The 23598-nt window shown below is 54.7% G+C and overlaps 2 protein-coding genes across 7 annotated transcripts in view; one reads left to right on the top strand and one right to left on the bottom strand.

The window, feature by feature from the left end:
* The first annotated feature begins 695 nt into the window (after positions 1 to 695).
* On the top strand, positions 696 to 8953 carry MYBPH (myosin binding protein H). 3 transcript variants are annotated; one of them, XM_027976178.2, is made up of 11 exons: positions 696 to 1012; positions 1120 to 1254; positions 1987 to 2154; positions 4561 to 4649; positions 5005 to 5200; positions 5353 to 5492; positions 6030 to 6189; positions 7366 to 7502; positions 7612 to 7798; positions 8122 to 8172; positions 8693 to 8953. In XM_027976178.2, the coding sequence occupies exons 1-10, from the start codon at positions 766 to 768 to the stop codon at positions 8136 to 8138; spliced, it is 1476 nt and encodes a 491-aa protein (XP_027831979.1). In that variant the 5' UTR covers positions 696 to 765; the 3' UTR covers positions 8139 to 8172; positions 8693 to 8953. The 3 variants fall into 3 exon arrangements, with proteins under 3 accessions (XP_027831979.1, XP_027831980.1, XP_027831977.1); XM_027976179.2 differs by having other exon boundaries at positions 8638 to 8953; XM_027976176.2 differs by having other exon boundaries at positions 8635 to 8953.
* The window catches only part of ADORA1 (adenosine A1 receptor), a 43446-nt gene continuing 26645 nt past the window's right edge, over positions 6798 to 23598 (bottom strand). For all 4 annotated transcript variants that reach the window (XM_042256875.2, XM_027976180.3, XM_042256876.2 and 1 more), the window contains exon 3: positions 6798 to 11280. In XM_042256875.2, coding sequence (XP_042112809.1) covers positions 10641 to 11280 — 640 coding nt within the window. In that variant the 3' untranslated portion in view covers positions 6798 to 10640. The remainder of the gene's footprint in view (positions 11281 to 23598) is intronic.

Below are 23598 nucleotides of genomic sequence, written 5' to 3'. Positions count from 1 at the left end.
CTTGATTTCACCCCAAGGGCTAGGGGATTGTCATAGTGCCCTCTGTAACAGATGAGGAAACTGAGGTCCAGAGCAGGAATTTGAGAGACTGGGTAACCTGGAGCCTTGGACTCCCTTCCTGGGATCCCATTGTTAGAAGACTTCCTGCAATCCAGCCCACTTTGGGCATCTCAGCTCCCTCCCTCTCTAGGCCCTCAGCCTCATACAGCCCAAGTGAAAATTCCCGGGGATTGTAAGGACTAGGGGAGTGTGGGAGCCCAGGAACAAAGCTGGGAGTGCTCTAAGAGAAGCCTGCTTCAAGCTGTGTGCACCTAAGCCGAGAAGCCCTGAGCACAAGTGGCCCCACAGAGGCCAAACACACAGAGCCTGATCTGGGTTCATTATCCAGATAGAATCTCTTGTTCCCAATGCCCTGACCCCTGGCATAGGCTCCCGGCAACGTCCCATCTCACTGATCTGTGCCCTCCTCCCATCTGGGCACAAGAACCCTGTCTCTAAGATTCAATCGGGATGATGGACGAGGTTGTGCGTTCCTCAAGGGACCCTTGAAGTTCCTCCCCCAGAGCTATTCCTGGCCTAGGCGCCTCCCTCTCCCTTCGGTCCCCCTGCCTGACCTGACCCCACAGCTGGGAACATTTGCTTGGGGGTGGGGCAGCCCCCTGACTATATAAGACTGGACCTAGGTAGTCCCAGGCACCCTGGAAGCACAGCTCCTCCAGTGCAAACCCCTGCACACTCCAGCTTGACCCTCCATCAGGCACCGCAATGACAGAAAAAGCCACCTTGGAGGCCCCTGCCTGTGGTCTGGAGGAGACCGCCTCTGAGTCTGCCCGTGTGCCCCCTACAGAGCCCTCTGGAGACACGGCAGCTCTGCAGGCTCCTGGGGGGGAGCAGGCTCCCGGGGGGCAGCAGGCTTCTGAGCCACAGGAGTCTGCCCATCAGCCTCCTGACCCCACAGCCTCTGCAGCCCCCGCAGCCCCCACAGCCACTGACCCTGCACTTCCACGTGAAGGTGATGAGAGCTGGGGCGGGCGGAGGGGGGAGGCAGCCATGGCAGGGAGCGGTGGGGGGCGAGGTCTCGGCTGCAAACCCCTTCACCACCCCCTGCTTCTCTCTCAGATGTCCCCAGTGCCCCGCTGCTGCTGGCCGTGGAGGATGTGAGTGAGAGCTCGGTGACTGTGAGCTGGGAGCCTCCAGAGAGGCTGGGGAGGCTGGGGCTTCAGGGCTATGTGCTGGAACTCCGTCGAGAGGGAGGTGAGCTCCGGGTTAAGCCCTCATATGCGGAGGGGAGGTGGGCCTGGGGGGCAGTAGGGTCAAGCCCCCAGACGCTGCAGTTGAGTCAGACCAGAGGGAGACGCAGAGCGGGAGTGGAGGCAGTCTGCTTAAGCCTCAAGACAGCGTCTGGTTCACCTACACATCTCTGAAAGCAGGAGGGCATCCAACGGGCCTCAGCAGGTGCCTTGTCCTCCAGCTTCAGGAAGCCTCTGAGCAACAAGGATAAAAGGGTCGGTGACACTGCGGTTCTCCTCTGTAAGAATTAAGGAGGTGCTGAGTCTCAGAGGACCCTGCTTGTAGAGCTGAGGGAGAGGCCTAAGTTAGAACAAGAAACAGTGAGGAGAAGGAGCGGGGCTGTGGCCAAGCTCCTGATGCCGCCATCTTGCCCCCCGCCATCTTGTCCACCTCGGGGACACGCAAGTTCAGTGTGGCTCCTGCCTTTGCCCCCACCTTACTGTGTGACTTGGCAAACGTGTCCAAGCCTCTCTGGGCTTCAGCAACCCCATCTCTGGCCACCACTCAAGGGTTCTGACACAAGGTGTCTTTGATGCCATTTGGCACATGAGAAGTCCAGGAGGGAGAGCAAAAGGAATATAAGGCCCGGAAAGGGAGGCTAGCTTCCTCAGACCATCAGTGAGAAGGGAAGCCCCACTGAGAAAGGGTGCCTGCGGCCATGGGGCCAGGGCCTTGTGTTGTCTTCATTCCTCTCAGCCTTGGACTGGGTGCCTGTGAATGCCCGGCCCATGATGGTGACCCAGCAGACCTTGCGGAACCTGGCTGTAGGTGACAAGTTCTTCGTGCGCGTGGCTGCAGTGAGCTCTGCAGGGGCTGGCCCACCAGCGGTGCTGGAGCAGCTTGTCCACATCCAGGAGACCATCGGTAAAGCCTATCCCTGCTCCCCAGCCCTTCCCAGGCACCGTAGCTAGTGGATGGAGAAAAGGAGGCCAATGGGTAGACTTGCTTCCCGACACTCACGTGCACAAGCCACCTGCTAGCGCCATCTTGCCTTAAGAAAGTTCCAGGTTCCTCGGCAGCAAGGAGTCTCTGGAGGTCAAAGAGGCCAATTTTCTGGTTGGTCCGGCTCTCAAGCATTGGAGGAAGGGCTTCCCCACCCCCAGAAACGAAAGCTCACGCTGCCCTGGTCACCTGCCTCAAGAGTCCCAACGCTTAGAGTCATTTCATTCTTCCTATCTAATCGTAATCCCTTCAGCAGCCATAGAAGCTCACTTTCTGCTCATTTCATATGACCTGGGTTCCAGATTCTCCCAAAGGTTTTGGAACAGAGAAAAGTCTTTGTTTGCCTCTTACTGTACCACGTCCCTAGTGGAAAGAAGACAAACACCCTGCAAAAGACCTGTGAAAGTTTCTCCATCCCCAGAGGCCAGTGCTGAACTGGAAACCCAGGAGGCCAGCTGCTGTCTCCTTGCTAAGATTTCTATTTGTAGGGTGCATTAGCCTCAAGCCTACCCTTGCTCCCCTCCCAAGGCTGCTCAGGTTTCAGTCTGTTAATGGCAGTGAGTCATTTGGTCTGATCCAAGGTCTCTGGGGACAGCCCAGAGCCCCAGAGTGACAAGAGACATGGGCCAGCAGGTGGCCCGAGGCCGCCTCCACCTTCCTGCTTGTCCTGCCCTCCTCTCTCTCGGAGGCAGAGGGGCACCCTGCAGCCCGGACAGGCCTCCAGAAAGAGGGAAATATTGAAGGAATATTTCAAGGAGATAGTTTTCAGCTTTAAGGCCTGAGAGAGGTGGGAACCACAGGGCTAGGAAATATAGAATTATAGACTGTCATGGCTGGTCCAGCCAAGCCAAGGCACCCCAGGACTCCCTTGAGGTCACCCAGACTATTAGTGGCAGTTCCAGAACTGACTCCCACACAGGACCATTCCTGTCCCACCAGGTGGCAAGCAATCTTTTCTGGTGAATTTCGAAACCAGAGTACATGCCCATCCTTTGAGTCTGGGTGAGACATGGTCCCACCTGGCAGCTCGGTATGATTCTAGCCTGGAAGCGGTGGGAGCCATCCTGGCTGGGAAGGGGGCGTTAGCAGGCACCCTGGACCCTCCCTGATGGCACAGGGAGCTCGGACTCTGAGAGCTTGCTGGGGCCAGGACCTTCGACCTCAAGGCCTAACATTGGAGGAGTCAGCTTGACTCAGCACCCACTACTCCATTAAATTCCTCTGGCAGGAAAGAAGGGGATTTCCTGGAGAGAAGAGGGCAGGAGGAGATAGTGAATAAACAGGGAGCAGCCAGGCCCTTCTCAGGGGCAGGGCAGGGTGGGGACCCTGTCTAGAGTCCTTAGCTGCTCAGCTGTCCCTCTTCAGCCACCTGGAGCTGCCAAGCATTCCTGGCCCCCTGCAGCTGCCTCTGGAACATTCCACCCCTGGTGCTCCCAGGGCCAAGTGCCTGCACAGCTAATCCTCAGAGACACCGTGTTCCTTCTCACTGTCTCCTCCCTCTCCACCCTGCACGCCGCAAACCAACTGCTGCCACCTGTTTGCCACTGAGGGGCCTCGGCCACCCCCACCCCAATCCCGCCTAGGCAGAGTTGTGAGGGTGTGACAGCTCCCCGTGGAACACCCAACAGCTTCAGTGGTTGCACTCAATGAGGTGATGGTCAGGAAGGTGGTTCTCCACTACAGCACAGGTCGGAAGTAAGGTGTCAGGAAGGACCTCCCAACTGCAGACTGAAAGGTAATGGGAGGGAAAAGAGAAGGAAGGGGGTATGCCTGCTCTTGCTCCCTTTAGCAGGGGAAAGACCCCAGTTCTCTTACTTGATTGGGGACAGAGCAATGTGCAAATGGGTCTCACAGGGGCATCTCTGAAGGCCTGCACTGATGCAAGGCAGAAGGGCAGAGGCATTAGGAAGGAGACAGAGTTGGCCACACTTCCTGGGAATGCAGGCGACAGGTGCGCACGCACTCCCCACCAGGGGGAGCCGGGGAGCCAGCAGGGCCCATCTGGAGTCCAGGAATGCCAGGGCTGCAGGGCAAATCCCAGCCTGGCATGGTTGGGGCACCAAGGGAGTGCCTAGGATGCCTACCGGTTCACACCGTGGAGGCCCTGCCCTCCTGGAACCTCCTGTTTCTCAACTCCCCAAGGGCCTCAGGGGATTCTGGCCCCTGAATCTGGGGAGTGAGCTTTGCCCTGCCCACAAGGAGGCAGTCTCAGAGCATCCCAGGAGCCTTCCTGCGGGGCGCAGCCTCACTGTTTGTCCCGTCCCCTGCCACAGAAGCCTCTCAGTAGCCCCACTGCTGTGCTAAGCCTAGACTCTGGTTCTAATGCAGAGGCCCCCAAGATCCGTGTTCCCCGGCACCTTCGTCAGACCTACATTCGCCAGGTGGGAGAGTCGATTAACCTGCAAATCCCCTTCCAGGTGGGTATGCCTCCCTCCCAGGGTAAGAGCTTGGGTGGAAATACAGGGCCCCACCTGAGGTGTATCAGACGAGCCCAGAAAATGTCAGGGTTCTGTTGGAGGTCTGCTGAGACCCACCCATCAAGATACACATGACTCAGTCAGTTCTCCAGCCAGCGAATAGGACAGGTGGCCCTGGGGCCGGCTGGACAACCGGACGATGAGGCTCTAGGAAGCGCCTGTGGCTCTAGCCGCTGCTGCCCTTCCTAGACAAGGCTGGTGCAGCCAGCTCCCTTGAGCACAGCTCCAGAGAACCCTGGAGCGGTGGTGGGGCCTGGTACCTTCTGCTCCCACTCAGAGAGTTTCTCTCTCCCAGGGGAATCCCAAGCCTCAGGCTTTGTGGACACACAACGGTCATGCCCTGGACAGCCAGCGGGTGAGCGTGCGCACTGGGGACCAGGACTCCATCCTCTTCATCCGCTCAGCCCAGCGCTCCGATTCAGGCTGCTATGAGCTCACTGTGCAGCTGAAAGGCCTGGAGGCCAAAGCAGCCATCAACATCCTGGTGATTGGTATGGGACCAGGGGAGGCAAGGGCTGAGGTTCCCCCACCCCAGGACTGATGGTCAGAGGGGTCAGGCCAAGAGAGAGCAATAGGAGCCTGATCGTGTTGAGGGTGGGGTTGCTGCGAGCCCAGCCCTCCTCCTTACTCTCTTGTCCTGCAGAGAAACCTGGACCCCCCAGCAGCATCAGACTGCTGGATGTCTGGAACTGCAACGCTACCCTCCAGTGGACACCGCCCCAGGACACAGGCAACACAGAGCTCCTGGGCTACACGGTGCAGAAGGCAGACAGAAAGACAAGGGTGAGGCCTGCTCGAGCAGCGTGGCGTGGGGAGGAGGGCCTGACTAGAGGTGGGTCTGGGGAGAGGAAGTGGCCGAGGCGGTGGGGAAGGCCTATTCACAGAGAGTACAGAACTGAGGCCTTCTGGTCTGCCCACTGTGATCCTGACTTGCTATGTGGCCTTTGGCAAATCTCTTTCATCTCTGGACTTCAGTTTCCTTCTGAAGACTGCAAGGACTGTTCTCTGGGGCCCTTCAAGCTCTAAAGCAGTGCTTCTGAAAATGTAATGTACATGTGAATTACCTGGGAATTTTGCTAAAATGCAGGCCTTAATTCAGTGGGTCTGAGGTGGGGACTGAGATCCTACACATCTCTGAAGGTCCCAGGTGATTCTTACTTTGCAGGTCATCTGGCCACTCTTGGATCAGTAAGGTTCTAGAATTCTCTGAGGTCCCCAGAGAGGTCGCCTTCTTCCAGAAGCCCCTCAGAGGAGGAGGCCCCGGGGTGCAGGGAGGGTGAGGGCATGGGGAGTGAGGATGGCAGGCCCGGGCTCTTGCAGCAATGGTTCACGGTGATCGAGCGCTGCCGCCCCACCACCTGCACTGTCTCTGACCTCATCGTGGGCAACTCCTACTCCTTCCGAGTTTTCTCAGAAAACCTGTGTGGACTCAGTGCCTCAGCAGCCGTCACCAAGGAGCTCGCCCACATCGTAAAGACAGGTGGGTCTGGGCCTAAGACCAGAAACCAAGCCAGGCATCGCCACGCCTGTCTCTTCCGTCCCTTGGAGTGCTGGCACCCCTCCCTGGGTGCGTCTCACAGGAGTCCACTTGCCAGAACTTTTGCTTCTCCACACCCAGGCCACCGCTATGCGCACACAATTCACAGAGGGACTATAAAAGATGAATGTGGTTGACTGATCGCAACAAACACATCAGAGTAAACCACGCAAATGAACAGAACCCCTTGGGAGACTGCACTTATGCTAAAGATGCCACGTGGCTGCCGGCATCATAGCAGTCACTGGGTCTCATGTACAGCATCCCAAGAGCACCACTCTGAAGGACAATGTGTGTGGTTAGGTAGACTGGCGAGTTTGCCAAAAGCAAACTCCCAACTCTAATATAGCACCACATAGATGGACGACAGAGATGTGGATATTCACTGTTTCCACACAGACACGTGGTCCTCTTGCGTCAAACGTGAAATTCCCAGTCCTTTCTCCCTGTCACGTTGTCTGTCACTTGGACGTTGAGCCGAAGGGCCCTACACAGTCCGTGTGGGCCACAGAAAGCACACTCTTTTAAACACCAGCCTAAGCTGCACAGAATTAGGAAAAAGGTTTTGTTTAAAAATAGAAAGCCAGTAAAGTCTCTGAAGACAAAGAGAAATAATGCGTGGACTTGCTGGGTTTTTAGTCTCCACTGAGGGCCCCTCAGTCAGTATCACCGTCCTCCCATGGGTTTGGCTTTCCTCTGCCTCCCTGAGATACTGTCTTTGCTCCTGCACGTTGGCTTCCCGGAGATCTCAGGAGCCTGGGGTCCTGCCATGGGCCTCCAGCGGTGGAGGCAGGGGTGAAGTGGACTGTCGCCTGCCCTCAGTCTTCCTCCAGACCACCAGCTCTCTGCTCAAAGAGCCACGACCAGCATGTGGCCTTCCACCTCTTAAGCCACAAACTCACTATGTGAGATTGGCAAGTCCCTCATCCATGAAGGGTCTTAGTTTTCCATCTGTTAGCTGGGGTGATAAACCTACCCTTCCAAAGGAATCCTGTGTAGATTAGATGGGAAACCTAGGTGTAAGCTATAGTGATTATTTCAGGAAAACAGATGAGGTCAGTCTTAAGAGGTCTCCTCCTGTAACCTCAAATTCATCCTGTCTTTCTCCTCTGAAACCAGATATTGTTGCCAAACCTAAAAGCTTTGTCGAGCGAGACTTCTCAGAAGCCCCCTCGTTCACTCAGCCCCTGGCTGACCACACCTCCACCCCTGGCTACAGCACACAGCTCTCCTGCAGTGTCCGAGCTTCACCCAAGGTGAGGTGAAGAATCTTTCCAGACTACTCTGCCTAAGCCTGAGGGTGGCCTTCCGGGGCTTCATCCTGGCCCACACCCTTCCCAGCTCTCTCTGACCTTGCCCCCCCAGGCCAAGATTATCTGGATGAAAAACAAGATGGACATCCAGGGTGACCCCAAATACCGAGCTCTCTCTGAGCAAGGTGTCTGCACCCTAGAGATCCGGAAACCCAGCCCCTTTGATTCTGGAGTTTACACCTGCAAGGCCATCAATGTGCTGGGGGAGGCGTCTGTGGACTGCCGGCTGGAGGTGAAAGGTGAGGACTGAGAGAGGTTGCTTTTTAGGAATCTTCTGATGTATGGGAGACCAGGAGAAGCCATCTTTTCTCCTGCTGGACTAGATGAGGCTGAGCGCTGAAAATCAAGGCAAGATGAGGATAGTAAAGATAGAGGTCAGACTCTCAGGAGGACTTTCCAAGAGGGAGGGTGGCCCAGTGTGGGAAAAGGAGGGCTGGAGTCTGCCTCACAGACACACGGCTCACGGGGTGAGGGTGTGAGACTCACTATCTCCCACCCTGCACTTGGGTCCCCAGCAGACACCTGCCCCCTCCCTGAGCTCTAACCTTCAGGTCTCTCCCAGCCTCAGCCACACACTGAGGAGCCTCTGGTGGAAGCTGTGAAGAGGAGAAAGGTAAGTAACTGCATGCACCCTCTCTCCTGCCTCTGGGGGTGGAGGCCTGGAGCAGGGGTGGGCTTAAGAAGGGAGGGTGGCAGTCAGCTCTGAGTATAAATCTGCAGCCACAGGCAAGATACCCGCACAGTCCCGGTGGTGCTCCGGAGACCCAGCACGGTAGTGTGATGCTGGCAAGGCCTGGAAGGCATGGGCATCCAGGGGACGGGCACAGGACAGGGTCTAGTCCCGACTCTGAATGACCTTAGGCTGGGGCATCCCCGTGGGATAATTTCCTCAGCCAGAAAGGTAGCAGAAACAACCGTGCCCTGACTGCCCTTCCCAGGTGGATCTGAGGTTCTGGATGGGTGAGGGTGTATCCTAGAGCTGCGGGGGCCAGAGCTGGAGCCCGGGCTGTGGGTCTAGGGCCTGAGGGGAGGGGAGCCAGGAAGGGAGGACTTTTCCCCCATATCACCTCTTCAGCAGGCGCACGTTGCCCAGCTCTGCCTACCAGCAGGACTCGTGAAACGTTCTCTGCCAGGTGCCACAGGCCTGAGGGGCCAGGGCTGCCAGGCCCAGAATCAAGCGCCTCAGAGGCCGGAGGTATTCACCCCACAGCGACAGCTGATGGCTTTGCTCCTCGGTACCTGCCTCGCCTCTGTCCCTCCACTGGGAGCGGGCCGAGCAGGCCTCTGGACAGGCTTCTAGACACCAGGAGACCTGGAAGGTGCAAAGATCGGAGCCCTCCTGCAAAGAGTCATATGCTGGGCGGGAAGCACTTGAATAAAGGTGTTTGGTGTTATGGTGCAGTGCCTCTGTGACAGTGAGAGTCAGCGTGATGGGCACTGTGTCCCCAGGAGGGTGGGCTGAATATGTCCCCATGATGGAGTCTCTACCTCTGACACCGTGAGGAAGGTCCAGTGGGAGGGGTCTCGTGATCTCATGGGGGTTTTCCAGATATGAGATCTTTTAGGATCTCGTTTCACATTCAGAGTTTGCTGCCCTTAGAGGATGACTACAGGAACAAACACTCCCTTCTCTGGACCCTCCTTGCTCCAGACACCTCCATGCCCTCCCCATTCCGTCAATTTCTCCCCAGACACCACTACCAATTTCTATCTGCTGAGGTTGCCTCTTGCCCTCAGTGGTGGGGTGCATTATCCATGAGGGTTGACAGTCTTTTATTACTCAAGTGACCTCCCTGGGAGCGAGGGGACATTCCACCTGAGAGAGGGAAGGGCCTGGAATCCGCCCTGGAGTTGCTGTTCACACTTAGAACCTGGCCCTTCACTCCTCTGTATAAGGAGCTTAGGTTTGGGCCAAGAGTAGACCCTTCCCAAAGGGTCTAGTCTAAAGGCCTAGACACTGCAACAGAGCCTAAAGCCCGTGAATATAGTGCTAGCGCCAGGGGTGCTGAGGGCACTTAAAATCTGGCAGGACCTTCCTGTCCACACGCTCCAGAGGGGCGTCTGCTCCGGCCTGAGCAGCCTGGCACACTCATCCCACGGTGCCCATGGCAGCCCACTTTCCCTTGTTCATCTCCTCCCCAGGCAGGCAGTGTGTTCCCAAGAGTTGACAGGTCTGGAGTTCCCCAGAAGCAGCAAAGAGGGGTGTCACCTAGGAGGGTGCCCAGCACAGAGGAGGGGTGGAGCGGATAGAGCTGGTGGCCTAGATGACAAGCCATGACGCTTCCTTCTCTCACTTGGGGTGCTCAGGGCAAGAATCAGGGCTCAATGCGTCTGCCCTGTGGCTGTTTGAGGCCCACACCTGCCATTCCACTCTAGTTCCAGGGAGCACAGAGCTCCCACTCAGGGCCCAAGTGGAGAACAAAGCAAATAGTGGAAATGATTTCTGGACCTGTTCTTTCTGCCTCTCACAAGTATAACCTTGGAATCCCTGGGGTGAGAAGAGCAGGCACCCTGGCAAGCATCATGGCCAGGGACACAGGGTTGTGGAAGGCGGGGACCAAAGGCTCCTTGATTCCTGCCTGTCGGTGGCTCTGGCCACCTTCTCCTGCAGAACAGGAGAGAAAACAAGGCCAGGACATCCACTTTCTCTCCTTCTCTCTATCTTGGCAGGGTGCTTCTCTCCTTAAGCTGGGTCCCAGGGCTGCAATCCCAGCACCTAAGTCAGACACGCCGCTGTCCTGCCTGCTGTGGGAGCTGAGCTTGCTTTTCTGGCCTGTGTGGTCCCACGGCAGTCTCAGGGTCTCAGGCCCACTCAGGCTGCAGCACTGGGCTGCCTTGGGTTGATCAGGCAGATGGGGAGGCCCAAGCCACTTTCCTCTTTCCCTCAGGTTACCTGGTTCTCTCCCTGTGGACTGACCTCCCAAACCTCCCCCAGCACCGTGAGGGGTGGGTCTCAGCCACAGCCCACAGCCCATAGCCCACAGCAGGGAGAGACAAGGGAGACAAGTGAAATAGCAGGGAGGGGAGCCCTGGGCCGAGACACCCCAGATGCGGGCCGGGGGGGGGGGCAGGAGGCAGAGTCTAGTCATCAGGCCTCTCTGCTGGGGGATCCTCATCAACGGGGGGCGCAGGTTGGCAGCGGAAGTGGTCATTCCAGATCTTAAGGAAGGTCACTCGAAACTTCTGGATGCGGAAGGCGTAGACGATGGGGTTCATGGCCGAGTTGCCATGCGAGAGGAAGATGGCGATGTATATGAGGATCCTGGGCATGCGGCAGGAAGGGCAGAAGAGGGTGACGCAGTTGAGGATGTGCAAGGGCAGCCAGCTAAGGGCGAAGAGGAAGAGGATGAGGGCCAGTGACTTGGCGATCTTCAGCTCCTTCCCGTAGTACTTCTGTGGGTCTCCGGAGGAGGCCGACACCTTCTTGTTGAGCTGCTTGCGGATCAGATAGAAGACCTCCATGTAGATGAGGACCATGAGCAGCAGCGGGGGCAGCACCCACACGAAGAAGTTGAAGTAGACCATGTACTCCATGCTGATGACCTTCTCGAACTGGCACTCAATCACAGGCTCGCCCACGCTGCCGTTGGCCAGCCAGTCCCGCTCGACGGCTCTCAGGTTGTTCCAGCCGAACATGGGCGTCAGGCCCACCACAAAGGAGAGAATCCAGCAGCCAGTGATGGCCACCACAGCCCTTCGAGGAGTCACCACTGTCTTGTACCTGAGGGAGAGGAGGGCAGAGTGTGAGGCCCCCTCCTCGGTTCACCCAACCCCGGGGGTCTCTAAGAGGAGCTCCTTACTCAGCCAGGGCCCAGTAAGTGGGGAGGTGCATGTCTTTGGCTAGAGGGCAAAGTCTTTGGGATCTAAAATTTAGGCCAGAACTTGTAATGCACTGGCTCATGTCGCCTGCTGAGGGTGGGAAAAATCTAGAAGAAAATAACAGACGAACTCTTTTAGGAGTTTTACTAAAATTACCAAAGTAAAAATTGTTCATATGCACTTGGCACACCCCCACTGGTGACCTCATCATGGCTTCATGACAGTCCCCATGTGGTGGAAAAGCACCATCAGAATGAAGGCCCACTGACTGATGCTCAAGGTAGTCAAGTGTTCTTCCCGAGGCCACGTGGAGGGTGCAGGCTATCCTGTGCTTCCTAGCTGACCGCACAGCAAAATGATTAACAAACCACCCCTCCCCTTGGGCCAGCTGACTCACTATCATAAAAAGCTCCCCCACACCTGCCTCCCATGGCTCCGTCCTGTCTCCCCACCCCCATCCCAACCTCCCCTCCTTTTTCAGCCATTGTACAATGCTTGTCTCCTGAAGGGTTCATCTCAAGAACCAGCTCTCCTCCCCCAAACTAATTGGGAATTATTCTCAAGAAAGAGGACTGACGGTCACTGAGGACTGCATGCAGGGGACCCCAGTTCGGGCCTGCATGCCTGGGCGTGGTCATCCGTTTTCTGAGTGCTTTCCGTGCCAGGCGTTGGCCCCTGTGCTGGGACTAAGATAAAGAACCCCTTCCTCTACATAGCTCATATTTTGAGTGAAGAAACAGAAAACATAAAAGTAAGAGAGGAATAATGCAGCTACAGGTTGTGATATGTCCTTTGAAGAAAATAAGCCGGACCATGTTGAGGGGCAGAGCCCCCAACCCTCTTCAGGCCGTAACACCCTCTTCAGATATGAAACCATTAGGAGGGCCCCGAGAATGGACGCGGCTGCCCGCCGGCCATGCCCCTCTCTCTGCCGCTGTCCCCAAGGTTGAGGAGATGCAGTCTAGAGGGGCTCCCCACTTCCCTTTAAACCAATTCAGCCAGCAGCCGGCATGTCCTTGGCCCATGCACTGGCCTTGGGATGAGTGCCAAAGGCTGGGGCCTGCCTGGCTCTGGGCCAGCAGCTTGCCCAGTTGTTATTTTCCGATGCAGCTTCTGAAATGGATGGATTGGCCTCCTGAGCATGTAAACAGCTCCTGCAGCCCACGGGTGTGAAGGTGGAGGCCTCCTTCTAGCTCCGTTTTCTTCTGTCCTGTGCCTGGAGAATCTGCAGCTTTCTCCTCCATATTTACTTTACTGGAGTGGAAAGGGGAATGATTTGGGGGATGCAAGAAGCTGGACCCACTCCCACCCCGTCTAAAAACTGAGCACTAGAAGGGACCTTGGGAACCTCGTTTCCAATCTCATCATCCCAGTGGGGAAACTGAGGCCCTTAGAACACTCCAACACCACAGCGTGGTAACCCTCCCCTACTCTGTAATCTTGTGTCCCCAGAGCTCCGAGGAGTCTTGAAAGCTGCCCAGATTGCTTGTGCCTATCTGAAGCTGTGGTTTTTCCAGTAGTCATGTATGGATGTGAGAAATAACTTGGACTAGAAAGAAACCTGAGCATCGAAGAATTGATGCTTTTGAACTGCGGTGCTGGAGAAGACTCTTGAGAGTCCCTTGGATTGCAAGGAGATCCAACCAGTCCATCCTAAAGGAGATCAGTATCAGTCCTGGGTGCTCATTGGAAGGACTGATGTTGAAGCTGAAACTCCAATGCTTTGTGGCCACCTGATGGGAAGAAGTGACCGATTTGAAAAGACCCTGATGCTGGGAAAGATTGAAGGTGGGAGGGGAAGGGGACAACAGAGGATGAGATAGCTGGATGGCATCACAGACTCAATGGATATGAGTTTGAGCAAGCTCTGGGAGTTGGTGATGGACAGGGTAGGCCTGGCGTGCTGCAGTTCATGGGGTCACAAGGAGTCGGACACGACTGAGCGACCGAACTGAACTGAATCCTTGCATTCTTGCTATAACTAAAGCCCATTTCCGCCTCTTGAATCCCCAGCAGAATAGCAAGCCTGGTGCATACTTTGGAGTCATAGATCCATATCTGAGCCCCAGGTCTGCAACCTACTTGGTCAATTCTTCCTCTGTAAAATGAGATTATGGGACCTACTTGAGATGAGTTAATATATGTGAAGTAGTCTGTAAGCACCCCACCAACATTCCTGTGCCTGAGCTCCTACCCCTCCAAAGCTCCTGAAAACACACACACACCTGGGAAACCCTGCTATCTTTAGATGTTCAGCACACGTAGCCCAACGTGTCTGCAATCATCTGGCTCAGGATTTGTTTCCGATGAGCTCCAACTGCTTTCCCACGCACCCCATGGTGAAAGAAGTTCTGGGAGAGTCTACGGGGTGTGACTAAAGGAGTGAAGATCATTCTACAAAAGAGAAAGGCACTCGGTCACGGCTGTCACAAGCAGGCGGCAGGGCGCTGGCGTGCGCCTCAGCAGGGCCAAACGGGGCTGCAGCTGCAGCAGGAAGGATGGAGGCGGGCATCCCGTCACAGCTATCACCCCTGTGTTCACAGCATGTGTATTACTTATAAAGCGCTTTCACATTCACGTCTCGGTAATCCACACGACCACTCTGCAGGCTGACTATGGGTTGTTTACTTGTGGATGATAAGCAGATTCAGAATATCCCTTTCTGACAAGCTTTAAAATGCCTGTCCACAGGCGGTACTACCTGGAGAAAGAAGGGTAGACACGGTGAGCTCTGGTATTGCCACCCAGCCTGAGGACTGGAGGAGGGGGTGCCTAGCCCAGGACTCACATCTGGGCAATGATGACCCACCAAGAGAGGAGATGAATTCTGACAGTGTCCCAGCTGGGAGACAAGGAGAAGGCAGCTTCTGGCTAAAGAGGTGCCCCCCTTTCCTCCTCCCCACACCCTTCTCAACTGCCTGGAGCCCTGGGGTTAAAGCTTTCCTGGGGCTCCTCCAGGACCAGGTCCCAGCAGACCCTGCAGCCTAGGGTATCAGTTCGCATCTGTTTTTCTTGCTATTTTTTCCATAGTGGGAAAGGGTTAGACTCAGAACTTTGGTGGGGTAGGGGCAGGCATTCACAGGAAGGGCTACCTCCCAGGGCTGGGAGAAAAACTCACCTCTCCTTACATGCGGGAAAGAACGGCAGAGGCTGCAAGTTCTGGGGTGCACGTGGGGTGGGGCATGTTCAACAGGACAAGTGCTTGTCCCCGCCAAGTCACGGTCTAAGGCCTCATCACCCCTGGGGCTGTGCTGAGACCTAGTCAGAGAGATGACTGCCCCAGACAATGGGGAAGCAATAGCATCAAGGCACTGAAACACCACGTGGGGCCCCACCGCGGGCGAGCGGGGTGGGCAGCCGTTCGAAGACATCACTGAAGGAACCAGGGAGAGCCCTGCCCACCCCTGTAGCCTAGTGAGGCCAAGACACCAGGCAGGGCAGTCAGAGCTGTGGTCTGGGGTGGCCCCCTGGGCTGGGCTGGTCACATGAAAGATTTCAAGGTTTTGTTCTTGTGCAGGGAAAGCCGTTCGTTGTAAGCAAAGAAAGAATATAATCCAGTTTCTGTTTTTAAAAGATACCTCGGGCTGTGGTGTGGAGTGTGCTGTGTGCAGCGGGGAAAGCAAGAACACCACAGGGAGCCTACTTCAGCTGTCCAGGCAAGAGGCAGGGCTTCCCTATTCCCTGGCGGCTCAGTGGTAAAGAGGTCACCTGCCAATGTAGGAGGCATGAGAGACGTGCTTTGATCCCTGGGTCAGGAAGATCCCCTGGAGGGCATGGAACCCACTGCAGTACTCTTGCCTGGAGAATCCCACGGACAGAGGAGCCTGGTGGGCTCCAGTCTATGGGGTCACAAAGAGTCAGACATGACTGAAGTGACACACACGCATGAAGGCAAGAGGCGAGGTGGTGACCTCGGGTAGGTGATGGTGGGGGTGAGGAGGAGCTCCCGGCTGTCAGAGGTGTTGGGAGTAGAGCCCACAGGACCTGCTGCTGAGTTTGGATGTCCAGGTGAGAGAGAGCACCATCAGGCTGAGGCTCAGTTTCTGATCCCAACCACTGAGGGGACAGAGGCACCCTGCCTTCAGCCTGACCCCTCTCTCACCAGGGGCCCTTCTCCTTTCCCAACAACTCAACATGAATAAATACACACAAAAATGGACACATGAATCCATATATCCATTTATTCAATCTTTATGGTTTATGCAATGGAAACCACATTTTATTCAGCGATAAACAAAAATGATTCATTTGACCATTCATGATTGATTGAGGACGAGGGCCTCTTCTGAGCGGTATGAGCGAGTGCCACCAGGCCACCGGCCAGGCTCTAACACACACGCAGCAGCCCTGCTCCCAACACACAGTGAGACCAGCAGAGGCTTCCCCAGCCAGAACCAGCCTCCCCAGAGTCTCCCAGAGCAGAGGCATTTCCATCTCAAGCTAAATTCCAGCAGGAGCTATGAGCATGCCTGAGCTCTGCATTGGCCCTTTGCATTATGAATAAGCCCTCTTCATGGGTTGGAGACCCGACTGCAGAGAGGGCTGGCCTCTGTCTGCCTATAGCGTCGTAGGACAGCTCTTCAGGTACACTGCTGTGGGCTAATTTTTAGGCGGATTATGAGATCATGAACAGTAAGCTCCTTAGAACAGGAAAAGCTCAGAACGCCACCAGGTGATAAAGAGACCGGGGGACCTAGGCAGGAAAGATGCGCTGGACAAAGAAAAGAGAAGGGAGGGAAACAGATCCTCAGAAACTCTTTGGTGGACAAAGAACTGGCCACCAGAGCCAGGTCCTCAGAGAAGCTGCTCCATCCCTGCACAGACAAGACTGGGAGTGCTGGTCCTCAAGCTGGGCACCCTACCCGGCCCCCCCCCCCCCCCCCCCCCCCCCCCGCCAACCCTGTCCTGTTCTGAGTCACAGGGGATGGGGTCTAACTCCTGCAGCCTGCATCTCCCAAGGCCCTGGGTCACTGGGTTCATCGAAGGCGTTGGACTGCTGGAGGAAGGAGACAGAAGGATGTTTCCACCCACCTCTCTGTCACAGGCGGGTCTCAGGTAGTGGTTAAATCTCTTCCTTGGCTCCACCTCCCACTAGCAGGCCCACTGGTTCCAGCTTCCACTCACTGTCCACAGCCCCTGGGTTTTGGGACCACCTGCTTCTTTTGCCCTTCAGCCTAGGGGTAGCTTCTTGTTGTTGCTAATGTCTGAGTTACCTCACTATCCCCTCTTTGACTTTTCAGATGCTTCATGACCTATGTTACCAGTTCCTAATGTGGGCATTAAAAGCCCTCAGTTGTAAACACCTAATAATTTCTGTGTTCCGGGTTAGATCCCAGTGGTTCAGGGGTGAAGCTGGAGCAGGAACAATTGAATTATCACAAAGAACTCCCTGCTAGAGAGACGAAAGACCTGGCCAGACTTTTAATAAATGTGTGTGAACTCAAAAGAAGAGAGATAATCCAAGGAATGAGTGTGGAAAAGGCTACACGTGGTTCTGTTTGGAGGCAGGGGTGATGAAGTATCCTGTGAACTGCTGAGACCGGGGCAGGGTCTGCAGGCCACCGCCACCTTCCTCTCACCAAGGCCCTGGGCATGCAGACTGAGCAGGGACTGGAGGGGTCCACACCTTTCTGCAACAGGCAGTTTGGACAGTCTGAGGCTGAATCCTCCATCTTCCCTTCCCTTTCTTGCCGTCTGAGAAGGAGTGATATTCCGCAGCTCTGGTTACCTCTTTCCTTGCCTCCCTTCTTATCACAGATCTCAGCTACTTATAAATGGAAACTTGGATCTCAAGATCAGGGACGTAAGACTTTCAGACTATTAAACTACTTCCTGCAGAGAAATTCTCCCTTTCAGAGGAAACAGGAAACCATATACAATCAAAAGCACACTCCAGGGACAAAATATTTAATAGTAACATTCCCCACAGGAGTCTGGATCAGAAGCCCTGGGGAAGGACCAGGATGTCTGGGTCCTAATTATCTTGCCTTGAATATTGCTTGCTTTAGGCCCTGTGGCATTACCCACCACCTCTGAATGTCAGTGTCACCAATCCCCAAAAGGGGGATCCATCTGACACCCTCAGGGCAACTTTGCAGAGCTACAGACAGTGGGGGAGACACGAAACTCCTTGAAAGAACAAAGCTGGAGAAATTAATTATGCTAGCAGTGTAATGGACCTTGGAAATAACTCCTGGTCATGTTCTGAGGACAAACAATTCAACAGACTGGTAGGAAAAACAATCATATCTATGTATGTGACCCAGTAACATCCTCTATTCTGAAACAACTTCCCCCACCCTCTCTGCTTCAGATTCAGAGCTTCCTTGAATCTGGGAATGAGTGGAAGATATATGCTATTCTCTGCCCCAAGGGAACTCCCCTTCTGACAGGGGAGGTATAGCTCCTGCGTCTCTGATGGAAGAGCAGTCCAGGCTGAATAAAACCTACAAGGCCAAAGTTCCTGGCCTCAACCCCAGACGCAAAAGTAGTCCAGGTAACTGACATCACAAGCGCCTCTAGAGGCCTATGAGCTTATGACAAAGCCCCTTTCCTCTCTGGCTGTGTCCTCTCATCCTTACAAAGAGGGGTTGGGATTTGTTCAGAGCATCTGATGCGGAGGACGCTGCAGGGGGTGGGATGTAGGCAGGAAGGTTCGCAGATTCAGGGTGGGCATGCGCTCAAAGTGTGAAAGTGAAAATGTTAGTCACTAAGTCGTATCCTGCTCTTTGCAATCCTAGGAACTGTAGCCCACGAGGCTCCTCTCCATGGGATTCTCCAGGCAAGAATACTGGAGTGGGTTGCCATTCTCTTCTCCACGGGAATCTTCCTGACCCAGGGATTGAACCTGGTTCTCCTGCAGTGCAGGCAGATTCTCTACTGTCTGAGCCCCCAGGGAAGCCCCAACCTTGCCTACATCCCCAACCCTTTCCCGCAGCCCCGGGCATATCAGAACGTCCCCACGCAGGCAACAGGAGACCGGGGACGGTGCTCTGACACAGTCCCCTGGGTGACTTTGAGATGCCGTCACTTTCTCCCCAGCCCAGCACTCTGACTCCTGAGGCCAGTGAAGCCCCGCATCCCAGGAGCAGGGTGGTCTTCAGGGAGGAGAGTGTCTCACCTGAACTGCAGACTCAGGAGAACAGGATCCAGACCTCAGCATTCCTGGCCATTTCCTGCCCTCAGATTTGATTGTCTCCAATTCTTGGGATGAGGCCAGGATGGTGAAAACATCAGGGCCAGATAACCCCACCTGCTGTGGGAGACTTTCTGACTCATTTGGTGGCATGGAAAAAAAAAATCCTGTCTGCATATAGATTTAATGACCTATGAGTGGTTGGCACGGTGAGGCCTTCCTGGTTTGACCACAGTGGTAAAGGGTGTCAAATTCTTTTCCAACAGAGTGGAAAGACCTGATGTTATAGGAAAACAGAGCTGAGTTCTGGTCCAGGCTTTGAAGGAGGGAGTGAGCTTGGTGAAACTCTTCTCCAGTGAATGAAGAATGCTATGGAGTCAGATCTGAGTTTAAGCTTTGGCTCTACCAGTTAATAATCTGTAGCCTTGGCCAAGCAACAATTCCTTGAGCCTTGCTTTGTCCTCAGCACACTGGCACGAGGGGACCTACTTGGCAAGCTCACTGTGACCACAAGGCCCCTCTGTGAATAGTAGCAACTGGTGCCTCCTGTTACCACCACCCCTCTCCCAAGGACACCCCTGGCTCTACCAGAAAACACAGTCAGCTCCTGAAGAGAAACAAAACAGGTTGCAGCAACTCAGAGAAACAAAAAGTTACTTGTTTCACTTCAGCTCCCCTCCTGAATTCAGCCTTGGCACAGAACTAGTCTGTGTCCCCTGATCTGACTAGTGTCTGATTCTTTGGGTGGGGGGCGGACGTGCACGGGGAGCTTGCTGAGCCCAGCACTGCACCCCACACGGGGCCCTGGAGAAACCTTAATTCCTGGCTAAGTCCAGGAAAGCTCTTGTGAGTAGCAGCCAGTGCAGAAAGTGGAGATGGGGGGACAGTCTTGGGGGGCTCCAGTGCTGTCTCCCACCCCTCTCTGCTCATCTTCTAGTCTGTTGGGAACTGTAGAGTACTCAACATCCGCCCGAAGGCCTGTTTCCCTCAAGGGGCCATGACCCACCCTGGGCAGAGAGACAGTGAGCAGAGTCCAGAGCAGCCCGAAGGCGGTAGCCCACTGAGGCCAGAAAGCAGATCAGAGCATGGAGTCACAGGGGCGCCCCCAGCCCTCCCCTGGCCTGGGGCGGGGGGCGCTCGCCCTGCGGAGGTCACTGCTCTCGAGGACTCGGGTCCTTACTCTGCTTTAGCCGCCTGGGCCTCATTGCTGTTGTTTAGTCATTAAGCCACGTCCAGCTCTTTTGCGGCCCCATGGACTGTAGCCCACTAGGATCCTCTGTTCATGGGACTTCCTGGGCAAAAATGCTGGAGTGGGTGGCCATTTCCTTGTCCAGAGGATCTTGCCGACCCAGGGATTGAACCCAAGTCTCCTGCAGTGCAGGTGATTCTTTACCAGTGAACCACCAGGAAAGCTGCTTGGGCTTTCAGGGTTCCCTAAAGTCACAGCATCAGCCCTCTACTCTAGGAAAGACGCAACAGACGTGGGAGAGGGGCAGGAGAACAGGAAGACCCCTCCTCTGTGGAAATCTCTTCAAAGAGAAGGCCCATCTCACCCGCAGGCCTCTATTCCATAGCTTGTACTTTTATACCAGAAAGTCCTACCCAGGATCTAACTTCAGTCCCTCCTGCTGTATCCCAACCCAAGGAAGTACTGCTCTCAGGACCTGGAAGAAGCTGCAGTCATATTTTCCCAAGCCCTGCCCTTGCTCCCACCTCACATTCGGGTTGGTGGAAATGTGGGGCCCCAATTAGAGCAGTAAGAACTCCAGCACCTAGCAGCTTCCCATTGTCCCTCCTTTGTGCCTCTCAGGCTTCCTTTGTCTTGAGCCCCACCCAGGCCTACTCACTGATCCCTGCAGTGTGCAGCGCATTCACACGAAGCTGCAGGCCAGGCCCCGTTCCGGAGCCAGCGCAGCCACCCAGGCAGGAGCACACAGAAAAGTTCAGCAACGGCGTCAGCCCTGAGCCCTGCCCCATCCTGCCTTTCCGACTGCTTGGATTTGAGGCTTTTCTCCTCTTTCCTGTAGCACCTCCAGAGATGGGCTGAGGAGAAGGAGGGTCCTGATGCAGTGAGAGAAGGGGAAGCACCCAGCATTGCCCAGGTAGGCGCAGGCCAAGCATAGAGTCCCCTTCCCAGGCCTTCTCACAGTTGACTCACCTGGATCAAGGTGGAGGCGGATACCCTCCTCTTCCCCAGGCGGGGCAATCACTAAAACTATGCTTTCCTCCCTAAGCATATAACTGCAAGTTCCCCAGTGACGGGAGTCAGGTCTGGTTCAGTGTTGTATTCCTAGCACCTGCCATGGTACAGGTACTCAGTGGGCACACAATAATATTTTTAGAAAGGAAAACAGAGTCACATAGAATGCTCAATTAAAACCAGAGAAGTCAGAAAAAGAGAAGGTGGGAGCGAAACAACAGATGCAATGAATAGAAAACAGTGCTAACGTGGAAGATGGCCAGTGATACCACCGACCATTTTAAATGGGAATAAAGCAAGAAGAAGAGGAAGAGGAAGCTGCTCTGAGGCTTTCTGCTTCTTGCCACAACATCCCTTCTGGAAGAAGAACAGAGCATGCACCAGCCCACCAGCTGAGGAGCCTCCCATAGACTCCTTGAGATTGCCAGTCCTACGTTTCTGCGCCAGTTACCCAGCCCACTTCCCATTCTAAGTCACCCAGCTTAATACATTAAGCTACTTAATCAGGTGATTCTAGCCTATTTAGAGTCTAACTACACTTCCTCCTGCTGCAGGACTAGACTTTCTTCTCACAGCTGCTCCTGGGTGGAAGTAGGGGACAGTCTGTTCTCAGCAAGCTGGCCTACATCCCCGTGACTTGCATCAGGATAATGGAGCAGCGTGGAGCCACTGGCAGCATCCCAGAGCAGGGACCTGGTGAGGCAGCTTCTCGGAGCCTTGATCAGTGACCTCATTTTCAGTCACTTTTGCCACTTCTGCAAAGCCTAATAAATCACATCTGCCACAACCCTGGATGAGGGAATCTCACATTATGATGTATGTGGGAGAGGAGGAAGCTTATTAAAAATCAAAGCCTTTTTTCCCATCTACCATTCACAAAAACTTCAAAGTGCTGGGCTCAGAGCCGCAAAAAGAAAAGGCAGATTGTGGGCAATAATGGACCCTGGGGACTCAACCAGGCAAGAATTCGGTAGGAAAGGCATACCAGGCACGTGGTGGGAACACCAAAGTGGCTTTCCTCTCCCAGCTGATATTAATACCAACAATCTGGGCCATTTGGAAGATCCAACTCAAGCGCTCCACAAAGGGATCTGACCACCCCCCTCTCCTGGGGAAGCTGGTACCACTATCTGCAATAGAGTCACACCAGTTGGCCAGGGAAGCAAGAAGCTCAAGATAACAAAGCACTGGCAGGCATGTGACAGGCATCAGAGGGCCTGGGTTCGAATCAGACTCAAACTTGCTGTGTTAGCAGATTGCATCACCTCTCAGAATCTTAGCGAGGCAGATATCAAACGGAGCTGATAGCTGCCTCACCCACCTTCCAGTGTTTCCATAGTAACCACTTGGCACTGAGCCTTCGTGCAGTCTCTCCTTTCTCTTTTCACAGTCTTCCTGGGAAGAAGGCAGCGTCTCCACAGATGAGACTGGGTAACTCTCTCAGAGTCATACAGCTGGTGGTCAGAACTGGGATTGCACCTCAGGTCAGCTCCCTCCAAGACCAGGGTTTGGTGTCTCACACAGTCATAGCCCCGTGAGGCAGGGCAGACCCTGAGAGCAGGGACTGTAGCCTTACGTCCCCAGTGTCCCTCACTGTCCAAGCTTCTCAGACTTCAGTGTGTGTCGAAGGAGCAAGGCCAATGGCATTCAGCTGAATGGTTGGCACAAAAGTAACCCTTTCCACCCTTGTTTGCGCAAAAGCCTGTCTGAGCAGCCCAGGAAAAAGAAAGGCATTGTCTTGGATCCTGTAGGAAATAGGAACTCAAATCCATGCCAAGTCCCCTGCAAACCACCTGCGTGACTTGCTTCTCTTTATGGAGAGCCACCTCCACCATATGGAGGGAGCAAAGGCAGGGAGCCAGAACGGGAGAAGGGCAAGAGGTTTCCACCTCAGCGAAATGACAGTGGGGTGGAACCTTTCTTCTCACAAAGCACCTCCAACCAAGGATCCTCCCTGTTGCACACATTATCTTGCCTGACAGAAATGACAGCTTTTGTTGTTGACATTTCACAGTTAGGGAAACTGAGGCCTAAGAGGGTTCAGCCATGCAAGGCTGGTATAAACATCATTTTGACAAATAAAGACTTAACCAGGTTCCTCTGACTGTGGCCCAGTGCTCTTTGCAGGCTGCCTGCTACCAGCGGGTGGCAGAGAAAGTTTCCCAGAATCTCTCATAACACTAAGCCCTAGGACCAAGCCCAGCGTCTGCTGGGCTGCCTCTTTAGCCCATCTCCTCCATTCTCACTTCCACAGACCTCACTGGACTATTTCTGCTGTCATGAGGCTAGCAACACCTCCTGATTTAGCTTCCTTGCACTTGTGATTAAAGGAGCTGTGCAGATGAGCACACGCAGGCTCTGGGACCTGAGAGAAAGCGGGCAGGGCCTAAAGGAAACCAGGCGGTGGGTCAGGCCGGGCCTGTACCCGCTGCTATCAGCCCCTGTCCCGGAAGTCTCAGCCCTCTCAGCCGGTTTCTCTTATCTGAAAAATCTTCTGTGTTCTAGCTCCGTCTCTGCCTAGAAGCTCTCTGAGGACAGGGACTGCGGTTCCCCTGGAAATCCCTGGGGACAGTGGCCGGGTGATGGGTGTATCACAAACAGCATTCACTTTGGCGTCTGGCAGGCAGGTGTTCAAGCTCCACTTTTGCTAATTACTAGTTGGATAGCAATTTTCAAGTTCCTTTACCTGCTTGGTTCTCTGTTTCTTTATTTGTAGAAATGATGTTTATACCAGCCTTGCACAGGTAAATAAAATTAAATATGCTGCCAAAGAAGTCCCTCAATGCTGCTCCTGACATTGAGGAGACACTTAGCACGCAGCTGCCTCCCCTCCCCTCGAGACCACACGCCTCCTTCCTCGGGACCCTTTGTCAGACAGGCTCGGG

This window comes from Ovis aries, chromosome 12, assembly GCF_016772045.2.
Source record: "Ovis aries strain OAR_USU_Benz2616 breed Rambouillet chromosome 12, ARS-UI_Ramb_v3.0, whole genome shotgun sequence".
NCBI lineage: Eukaryota > Metazoa > Chordata > Mammalia > Artiodactyla > Bovidae > Ovis > Ovis aries.
The sequence above is the reverse complement of the archived record's forward strand: the minus strand, read 5'-3'. Positions and strand labels throughout refer to the sequence as shown.